The 11087-nt window shown below is 49.9% G+C and overlaps 1 protein-coding gene across 1 annotated transcript; it reads right to left on the bottom strand.

Annotated features, from left to right (window-relative positions):
• Positions 1-9819: 9819 nt before the first annotated feature.
• Positions 9820-10767, bottom strand: LOC142827822 (olfactory receptor 52E2-like). The gene has a single exon (XM_075923813.2). It carries the CDS (start codon positions 10765-10767, stop codon positions 9820-9822), a length of 948 nt encoding a protein of 315 aa, XP_075779928.1.
• Between the last annotated feature and the right edge of the window lie 320 nt (positions 10768-11087).

Here is an 11087-nt window from a genome sequence, read left to right as displayed (position 1 = left end):
TGGTGACCGGAATTAGCCATTGGGATGATTTACCAGGGGCCGCGGCGGATTCCTCATCTCTCGGACTGTAGAACTCCAGCTCGGCTGGTTCTCTAGAAGATCTGCCCTAGGAATAATTCTCAGGGCTGGGGGTGCAGACAGGATGCTGCCAATGGCCCCTCCTGGCCATGCAGCCTGTGAACATGTCCCGGGGTCAGTGGGCGTATTCTGCCTGCAAGCTCGTGCTGAGCTCACTGCAGGCGTTTTCTCTTCATGTCAGTGGTGAACTGAGCCCCAAAGGGAGCCCCTTGGAAAAGTGCCACTAGGTGAGTGTGTCACAGGGCGGAGGGTCTCCGTGCGGCGTTGCATGGAATTATCATGGTCTGTGAGACAAACGTCCTGAGCCCATGAAATCTCCACGGCTGAGCAGTGAGTGTCCATCCCTGGCCATGAGTGACTCACAGGGCTCACTAGCAAGCGCCCCAAAGCATCCTGGGGTGAACGTCCGGGGCCCATTGAGTCAGGCAGCTCCCAGTGGTTCCTAGAGGTGGCAGCTCTGTTTGTCTAGGCCAGTGTCACTGTGACGTAGTGGGGGTACTTGCTGGGCTGTGGTGACCCCTGCTGTCTGGAGCAAGACCCAGCAGGGAAAACCTCACTAGGCAGAGGTAAGGCCAAACTTGTTGAACCAGTGGAATTGAGGGTGGTTTATTGCTCCTCCAGCACAGCGCAGCACAGATGTAATCTGGTTACAGGAACTGGGGCTAAGAGGCCTCAGTGCCCCCCCTTGAGATGGGGGAGTCCCAGCCCCCTCCCCAGCTCCTTATTCCCTGCCTTCCAGCCAGGAACTCACTAACCCCTTGAGGGCGGGGGGCTGGACTCGATGGGACGGGATGGGACGGGACGCATGATTGGAATGTTGGTATGGAAGGGTACGGCTTGCTCAGGAAGGACAGACAGGGAAAAAAGGGAGGAGGGGTTGCCTTGTATATTAAAAATGTGCACACTTGGACTGAAGTGGAGATGAATGTAGGAGATAGCTGTGTAGAGAGTCTCTGGGTTAAGCTAAAAGGGGTAAAAAACGAGGGTGATATCATGCTAGGAGTCTACTACAGGCCACCTAGCCAGGTGGAAGAGGTGGATGAGGCCTTTTTTAAACAATTAACAAAACTATCCAAAGCCCAAGATTTGGTGGTGATGGGGGACTTCAACTATCCAGACATATGTTGGGAAACTAACACAGCGAGGCACAGGCTATCCAATAAGTTTCTGGACTGCTTTGGAGACAACTTTCTGTTTCAGAAGGTTGAAAAAGCTACCAGAGGAGAAGCTGTTCTGGATTTGGTTTTAACAAATAGGGAGGAACTAGTTGAGAACTTGAAAGTGGAAGACAGTATAGGGGACAGTGATCACGAAATAATAGAGTTCATGATCTTAAGGAAAGGTAGAAGGGAGACCAGCACAATTGAGGTAATGGATTTCAGGAAGGCAGATTTTGATAAGCTCAGAGAACTTGTAGGTAAGGTCCCATGGGAAGCAAGACTGAAGGGAAAAACAACTGAGGAGAGTTGGAAGTATTTCAAAGGGACGTTGTTAAGGGCCCAAAAGCAAACAATTCCGCTGTGTAGGAAAGATAGAAAATATGGCAAAAGACCAGGTTGGCTTAACAAGGAGATCTTGCATGATCTCAAAATAAAAAAGGAGTCATATAAAAAATGGAAACTAGGACAACTAACAAAGGAGGAATATAGGCAAGCAACACGGGAATGCAGGGGCAAGATTAGAAAGGCAAAGGCACAAAATGAGATCAAACTAGCTACAGGCATAAAGGGAAACAAGAAGACCTTTTATAAATACATTAAAAGCAAGAGGAAGACCAAGGACAGGGTAGGCCCACTGCTTAGTGAGGAGGGAGAAGCAGTAACAGGAAACTTGGAAATGGCGGAGATGCTCAATGACTTCTTTGTTTCGGTCTTCACCGAGAAGTCTGGAGGTGTGCCTAACGTAGTGAATACAAGCAGAGAGAGGGTAAGTTTAGAAGATAGGATACACAAAGAACAAGTTAAAAATCACTTAGGAAAATTAGATGTCAGCAAGTCACCAGGTCCTGATGAAATGCATCCCAGGATACTCAAGGAGCTGATAGAGGAGGTATCTGAGCCTTTAGCTATGATCTTTGAAAAATCATGGCAGACAGGGGAAATTCCAGAAGACTGGAAAAGGGCAAATATTGTGCCCATCTATAAAAAGGGGAATAAGAACAACCCAGGAAACTACAGACCGGTCAGTTTAACGTCTGTCCCAGGGAAGATAATGGAGCAGGTAATTAAGGAAATCATATGCAAACACTTGGAAGGTAATAAAGTGATAGGGAATAGCCAGCATGGGTTTGTGAAGAACAAGTCATGCCAAACTAATCTGATAGCTTTCTTTGATAAGATAACAAGCCTTGTGGATAAGGGAGAAGCGGTGGATGTCATATACCTAGACTTTAGTAAGGCATTTGATACGGTCTCGCATGATATTCTTATTGATAAACTAGGCAAATATAACTTAGATAGGGCCACGATAAGGTGGGTGCATAATTGGCTGGATAACCGTAGTCAGAGAGTTGTTGTTAACGGTTCTAAATCCTGCTGGAAAGGGATAACAAGTGGAGTTCCTCAAGGGTCTGTTTTGGGACCCGTACTGTTCAATATCTTCATCAACGATGTAGATATTGGGATAGAGAGTACGCTTATTAAGTTTGCAGATGATACCAAACTGGGTGGGGTTGCAACTTCTTTGGAGGATAGGGACATAATTCAAAATGACCTTAGCAAGTTAGAGAAATGGTCAGAGGTAAACAGGATGAGGTTTAATAAGGAGAAATGCAAAGTGCTCCACTTAGGAAGGAACAATCAGTTCCATACATACAAGATGGGAAGCGACTGTCTAGGAAGGAGCATGGCGGAAAGGGATCTAGGGGTCATAGTGGACCACAAGTTGAATATGAGCCAACAGTGTGATGCTGTTGCAAAAAAAGCAAATATGATTCTAGGTTGTATCAACAGGTGTGTTGTAAGCAAAACTCGTGAAGTCATTCTGCCGCTCTACTCTGCACTAGTTAGGCCTCAGCTGGAGTACTGTGTCCAGTTCTGGGCGCCACATTTCAAGAAAGATGTGGAGAAATTGGAAAGGGTACAGAGAAGAGCGACAAGAATGATTAAAGGTTTAGAGAACATGACCTATGAAGCCAGGCTTCATGAACTGGGCTTGTTTAGTTTGGAAAAAAGAAGATTAAGGGGGGACATGATAGCGGTTTTCAAATATCTAAAAGGGTGTCACAAGGAGGAAGGCGAAAATTTGTTCCTCTTGGTTTCTGAGGACAGGACAAGGAGTAATGGGCTTAAAGTGCAGCAGGGGAGGTTTAGATTGGACATTAGGAAAAAATTCCTAACTGTCAGGGTGGTCAAATATTGGAATAAATTGCCAAGGGAGGTGGTGGAATCTCCCTCTCTGGAGATATTTAAGAACAGGTTAGATAGACATCTGTCAGGGATGGTGTAGACGGAGCTTGATCCTGCCTTGAGGGCGGGGGGCTGGACTCGATGACCTCTCGAGGTCCCTTCCAGTCCTATGATTCTATGATTCTATGAACCCTCTTCCAGCCCTGCCCCCCAGCCAGGGCAGCATCCACCTCCCTTTGTTCCTCTCCATGGGGGGTGTCTGGCCACTGGTTCAACAAGTTTGGCATTACCTCTGCCTAGTGAGGCTTTCCCTGCTGGGTCTTGCTCCAGACAGCAGGGGTCACCACAGCCCAGCAAGTACCCCCACTACGTCACAGTCACGTACTGGATTTTGAGGGGAGCAGCCAGATCGCTTCTGCACCCAAGGGGGGGGGGGTGTTGGCCCCAAAAGTAGCACAAAAGGGGCCATGTGAGGTGTCAAATAGAAGCTCCTTTCTTCTGATTCCATCTATGCTATTCATGTGATTGTGTAGTGTCGGTGTGTGACGTTACAAGCATGGACTTTGTGTGGATACCAAATGTTTCTCTGTATGTGGTTGAACTATGGGCAAAGCAGCTCAGCCTATGGACATGCTAACGAGCAAAGCTCTGGAATAATAGCCCTCTTTAGGCCAAGGACACACCTCAAGGGTGGTGACTCACACCTAGGGGCTGCCAGCAGGGAACACAGGGACAGGCCGCTGGCCAGGTGACCTGCTGCAGCCAAGAAGAGACCAGGAAGGAGGGATAAATAGGCCATGCGGCTGACTCCATTTTGGTCTTCAGACCTACTTCTGATCCCAGATGCGGCCTCACAGGGAATCACAAGCTGGGAAGACCTGTGGACCCATCCTGCTATAGGATGTGCAACAAGGACCTTTAAGCCAGCAGCTGTAACATCTCTGCTAGAGCCTGCATCGAGGACTGGGAGATTTGGTGCATGTAACGTACTGTACTTTAGCAACCTCACTCTCATTTTTCTTTCTTGTAGCAATAAACCTTTAGATGTTAGATGCTAAAGGATTGGTCCAGCGTGATTTGTGGGTAAGATCCAAAGGGTAAATTGACCAGGGATCTGTGGCTGGTTTCTTGGAACCGGACAGGACTTGTTCGGGGTAGGTAGGATTGGGTGCTAGGACCCCTCACCTGTGTATGAGGCCCAGGGCCATCTGGGGCACGGATATTGCTGGGGACTTCGTGGGCCAAATACAGCAGCTTGTGGCGATACTTTCGGGGGATGACAGAGGGAAACCAATTCATGTGGGGCCTCGCCGCGGCCAGCCCGAGTCAAGGGGAGCGCCCATGTCCCCAGGGCGGGTTCCCACGCAGAGGACCCGAACTTCCCTAGGTCACGAGCGGAGTGACCCTGCTCAGTTCGCTCTCGGAGGGGGGAGAACTGTGATGTAGTGGGGGTATCGGGCTGCTTTCTATGCTGCTGGCTTTGGGGTAACCCCACTGGCTGCCGTGGGTACCGCGGCCCAGAAGGACAGGGGATGAGTCACTATGCTAAGAAGGTCTCTCAACCTGTCTGACCAGCCACCCCCCCAGGGAGAGAGACAAAGGAAGGGGGATGCTGCCCTGGCTGGGGGCAGGGCTGGAGGAGAGTGAGTTTAGTTTCTGTCTGGGAGCATGGAGGAAGCAGCCTCAGCAAAGGCTGGGGGGTTTAGAAGCCAAGACCCCTGCCCCATATCAAGGGGGGCTGAGGCATCCTAGGCCTGCCCTGTAACCTGATGACATCTGTGCTGTGCTGTATCCTGGAGAAGCAATAAACCACCTCTGTTCTACTGGCTGGGGGAGTCTGTTCGTACCATTTCGGGGTGCAGGAGATGGGGGACCCCAACGCGCCGTCACACGAGGGGGCTGAGGGAGTTGGCAAATGTCATTGCGGAGCCTTTGGCCATTATCTTTGAAAACTCGTGGAGATCGGGAGAGATCCCGGATGATTGGAAAAAGGCAAATGTAGTGCCCATCTTTAAACAAGGGAAGAAGGACAATTCAGGGAACTACAGACCCATCAGCCTTACCCCAGTCCCTGGAAAAATCATTTAGGGGATCCTGAAGGAATCCATTTTGAAGTACTTAGAAGAGAGGAAAGTGATCAGGAATAGTCAGCATGGATTCACAAAGGGCAAGTCGTGCCTGACCAATCTGATTAGCTTCTCTGATGAGGTAACTGGCTCTGTGGACATGGGAAAGTCAGTGGATGTTATATACCTTGACTTTAGCAAGGCTTTTGATACGGTCTCCCACAATATTCTTCCCAGCAAGTTAAGGGAATGTGGATTGGATAAATGGACGGTAAGATGGATAGAAAGCTGGCTAGACTGTCAGGGGCCCAGCGGGTAGTGATCAACGGCTCGATGTCAGGATGGGGGTCGGTTTCTAGCGGAGTGCCCCAAGGTTCAGTTCTAGGACCGGTTTTGTTCAACATCTTTATTAATGACCTGGCTGAGGGGATGGATTGCACCCTCAGCAAGTTTGCAGATGACACTAAGCTGGGGGGTGGTAGATACACTGGAGGGCAGGGATAGAGTCCAGAGTGACCTGGACAAATTGGAGGATTGGGCCACAAGAAATCTGATGAGGTTCAACAAGGACAAGTGTAGAGTCCTGCACTTGGGACGGAAGAATCCCAAGTATTGGTGCAGGCTGGGGACCGACTGGCTAAGCAGCAGTTCTGCAGAAAAGGACCTGGGGGTTACAGTGGATGAGAAGCTGGATAGGAGTCAATAGGGCGCCCTTGTAGCCAAGAAGGCTCATAGCATATTAGGGTGCATTAGGAGGGGCATTGCCAGCAGATCCAGAGAAGTGATTATTCCCCTTTATTAGGTTCTTGTGTGGCCACATCTGGAGTATTGTGTCCAGTTCTGGGCCCCCCACTATAGAAAGGATGCGGACGCATTGGAGAGGGTCCAGCGGAGGGCAACCAAAATGCTGAGGGGGCTGGAGCACATGACCTACGAGGAGAGGCTGAGGGACTTGGGTCTGTTCAGTCTGCAGAAGAGAAGAGTGAGGGGGGATTTGAGAGCAGCCTTCAACTTCCTGAAGGAAGGTTCCAAAGGGGATGGAGAGAGGCTGTTCTCAGTGGTGACAGATGCAGAACAAGGAGCAATGGGCTCAAGTTGCAGTGGGGGAGGTCTGGGTTGGATATTAGGAAAAACGATCTCCCTAGGCAGGAGGAGAGGAAGGGGAAGCGCTGGGCTGGGTTAGCTAGGGAAGTAGTGGAGTCTCCATCCCTAGAGGTGTTTAAGTCTCAGCTTGACCAAGCCCTGGCCGGGTTGATTGAGTTGGGTTGGTCCTGCCTTGGGCAGGGGGCTGGACTTGATGAGTCCTGAGGTCTCTTCCTGTTCTATGATCAGGTAACAGGGAGATGGGAAGGTCTCTGTCTCTCCACAAAAAGTCTTCTCACAATGTGTAAGTCGGGCAAAGTTAGTGAACCCGTCGGGTTTTCTTGTTTGTGGGTTGGGGATGTGGAATTGCTGTCGGAGCTGTTCAAAGTGGGTTTCTTTTCCCTTTAAAAGTGTTTCCCTTTTGTACTGAAAGTTCTGAGCCCAGGGGGTCACCCTGGGCACCTAGATTCATTGGTTCCTCTTTTCCAACTAGTCACTGTGCTTGCAACGCTCGTATTGGTTTGATAATACATGTTTTGTTCCTTTTTCTAATTAACCGATATTGGTTCTGGAAAATGTGTCTGTGGGATCTGCAGGCCTCTGACCGGGGGCAGCTACCAGAGACTGCAGCTGGCTTCTCTTTTCTTTTCAAGCTCTTTGAAGAGAAGAGCTTGGGGTGCCCCTGAGGTTTTAGGGAGGAGGTTTCCCAAGTGATCTCGTCCCTGGTTTTCTTGGAATCCTTGGGTGGGGGCAGGGCTTTTTATTCTCTAGCGTCCAGGTATTAGGGTTTTGGGGGCAGTTTTTGTACCAAGCCTGTAGAGATCAAGTTTTGGGGGTACTTTCGCAGGTCCCCCACCTCTGCATTTGTCATGCCAGAGGGGGGAACAGCGTTGACACCCTCCTGGTCACTTGGGCTATGACATACCCGCTACTGCTAAAGTCCTACGACGGGAGCATGGAATTACTATTGGAGCATGGAATTACTATTGGAGCATGGAATTACTACTCCCCCGAGACTCTATTGGACAGTTTGGTTCACGTTAGATTTGTACGTCTTGTGATTCAGTCTTTCACCTCTAGTCCCATCCCCCACCAGCACAACCTCTTCTGTCCTTCCCGGAGATACGGTACCCTGTAAGTACTCAGTAGCATTGATTGGCCTCCTTCCACCAAGTTCTGTGTGGCCTGTTTTATGAATATCCTCGCTGAATAAGAGATTCTCTAGTTCACCCGTTTTCCTGTTGAAACTTCTAGCGTTTGTATATAAGCACTTTAAAATTTGTCACGTTTTCATCTGCCTGCCCTCATGCAATAATATTGAATGAGGCTGTTCTTCATGTGAGGGTTTCTCATCAAATCCTAACTGTATTTTACCATCTTCCATTCTCTCCTTACTAAGAGTGAAAGAATCTTCGTTAATGGATTCTCTTGGCTTCCGCACAGGCTTTGGTCTCTAAATTCCTCTATGACCTTGTTCATTTTAAGTGACACAACTCTGGTTCCATGTAACGGTAGGTGGAACCCACTCTTCCTGTGTCTGCTTCTCCTCTGCCAAATGGTTCCCAACCCCCCTCTACCCTCTACTTTACTCTCATGCACACATTGAACCCCTGCAGTTCCACCTGTCCATCTCGCTCTTTGGCTATGTCTGCATTGCACTCTCTTGCGCAAGAATATATGCAAATGAGGCACAGCAATGAATATCGCTTTGCCTCATTTGCATACTTAATGAGCTGCCATTTTTGCGCAAGGGGCTTTTGCACAAGAGCCGTTCTGCCTGAAAATAAGCGGCAGAACAGCTCTTGCACAAGAGTATAGACTGCTCTTTCTTGCGCAAAAGCCCCTTGTGCAAAAATGGGGGCTCATTAAGTATGCAAATGAGGCACAGCGATATTCATCGCTGTACCTCATTTGCATATGTTCTTGTGCAAGAGAGCGCAATGTAGATGTAGCCTTTTTGTTGGAGGGGAAACATTTCTGAGCGTGCTGCTGGGGAGGTCCCGGACTTCAGCCTCTCACCAAGCAGCCTAAATCTGGTTTCCTTCCCTCTGTCATAGGGCAGTGCCTTTTTTGTTAAAAAAAGAAAAGGTGCCAGTACTCCAGGGGGAAAGTTGTTGAGCTCCGACTGGAGGTGCCAATGCAGCGTACCGGGCAGTACCGTCACAAGAAAAGCACTGGTCCTAGGTATCTGCGTGTATCACGACCACAAGCTTTCCTGGGAATACTCTTGTGTCTATTTAGATGTCTCGAGATCCACAATCTTTGCATCTGGCACAAAAGTGACCAGTGGTTCTCCCGGTCACCGCGAACCCAGCGATCCAGGGTTCTGTTGGATGAATTGCCCATTGCCTGGTTTTTCATACTACGTGGCGTTCCCTCCCCTGCAGAGGAGGGTTCCATGACACCACCTCGAAGGAGTGTCCCAGCTGCTCCAATGCGCCGTTCTCCTCCCTTGCCTCTCCCAGCTGTTGTCCTCCTCACGTTTAAGCTGATCCCCTGCCCTGGATCTGGCCAAATGGTGCCCTGCCCACATCCACTGCAGCATCCTCCCTGTGATGGATGCCAGCAGGGAGGTACTGAAAAATAAATTAAAACACCAACATGCCTGATTGAATTCCTGTGTCATGGCTTTGTGGCAGAGCCTCTGGGCCCACATGCCGAATAAAGCACCGTCTTGCCTTTCTGCAACACAACCCTGCACCAACCCACAAGTGCATTTGTACGTGCTTCCTGGCTTCCCTCTCTGCTCCTGCCTGCCAGCTCCAGCGCTGTGTCCTCCTGGCCCTCATAACAGTCCCCTGGTCAGATTGGAGCAGCTCCCGTCCCAGCCCTGCAGCAGAGGAAATTAAGATGGTGGGTTACAGAGGTGGAGGCACTCCAGTGAGCGATGGGGGTGGGGAGGTGAGGAGTGAGCAGGAGGGCTGGTGGTTTGAGGGATGGGGGTAGAACGATGGCAGAAACGTTAGGGGGAAGAGGTGAAGGGAATCTTGCTGGGATAAATGGGGCAGGGAAAGGGGCTGCAGTGCTCCAGTTACCAGGCATTAGAAATTGAGAAGCCCCCTGAGTTGAACACAGACCGATTGCTCGGTTTGTCCCATGGACACAGCGCGGTCAGGCCAGCCCAGGGTTGGTTTAATGTCACTTTCACTCCATAGTCAGAATTTCAGACAAGAGGGTCTAGCACATTGTCCCCAACCAGCTCTTGTCTGATCTCAGTCTCAGAGCCAGAGCAACGAGCGAAATCCTTAGGTACCCTTCTGAGTAAAGAGCCGGAGCAGCCTGTCCCGGATCTGTTTGGTCCTCGCCCCATAGATGATGGGGTTGAGCATGGGGGGCAGCAGCACATACAAGTTGGAAATGAGAACGTGGAAATGCCAGGGCACGTTCCGGCCAAAGCGGTTCGTGAAGGAGACGAAAAGACCAGGGATGTGCAAGGCTAAGATGGCACAGATGTGGGAGATGCAGGTCCCAAAAGTCTTGAGCCGGGCCTCTTTTGTGGGGAGGCGGAAGATGGCCCTGAGGATCTGGGTGTAGGAGACAGCGATAAAAATCACATCCAGCCCCATCACACAGAGTAGGAGAAAGAGGCCGTAGTAACTACTCACACGAATGTCAGCGCAGGCCAGGCTCACCACACCTATGTGTGAGCAGTACGGCTCAGAAATGACGTTGGTTCTACAATATGGCCACTGCCTGGCCAGGAGGGGACAGGGCAATGTGAGGATGGCACCACGCAGCAGCACGGCCAGGCTGATCTTGGCTACAGTGGAATTTGTGAGGATGGTGGAATGTCTCAGGGGATCACAGATGGCCACGTAGCGATCAAACGCCATGGCCACGAGTGTCCCAGACTCCATCAGTAAAGTGCAGAGAATGAAGAACATCTGGGTGAGGCAGGCGCTGAAATCGATCTCCCTGGAATTGAACCAGAAAATACTCAGTGTTTTTGGCAGGGTGGACGTGCAGAGGACCAGGTCGGTGACGACCAGCATACAGAGGAAATAGTACATGGGCACGTGGAGGCTCAGCTCCATCTTCACAATGAACAGGATGGTGAAGTTCCCCAAGAGGGCTATGACGTACATGGTGCAGAAGGGGATGGAGATCCAGACATGAGCCGTCTCCAGGCCAGGAATGCCCAGCAGGATGAAGGTGGAGGGGTTGGTGAAGTTGTTTCTGCTGGAATCGGACATGGAGAAAGGGAGAAAGTGTCCAACTTGGATGCAGAATAGTATCACAGGAATATCCCTCTGATGTTTTGTATGTACCCAGAGTCTCAGGTGATGGTCACAGTACAAACGCCTGGATGGAGAGACAATGTTCTTATGTTCTTAAGCTGTAGAGGTAAATTCATTGAAACAATAGTAAAGAATAAAATTGTCAGACACGTAGAACATAATTTGTTGGGCAAAAGTTAACATGGTTTCTGCAAGGGAAATCCTGTCTTACTAATCTATTTGAATTCTCTGAAGGGGTCAACAAACATGCGGACAAGGGGGATCCAGTAGATATA

This window comes from Pelodiscus sinensis, chromosome 1 (assembly GCF_052426305.1).
Source record: "Pelodiscus sinensis isolate ZL-2025 chromosome 1, ASM5242630v1, whole genome shotgun sequence".
Lineage (NCBI taxonomy): Eukaryota > Metazoa > Chordata > Testudines > Trionychidae > Pelodiscus > Pelodiscus sinensis.
The sequence above is the reverse complement of the archived record's forward strand: the minus strand, read 5'-3'. Positions and strand labels throughout refer to the sequence as shown.

Coding starts and splice junctions, on each gene's coding strand:
- LOC142827822 (XM_075923813.2), bottom strand. CDS start 10,767: ATGTCCGATTCCAGCAGAAACAACTTCACCAACCCCTCCACCTTCATC.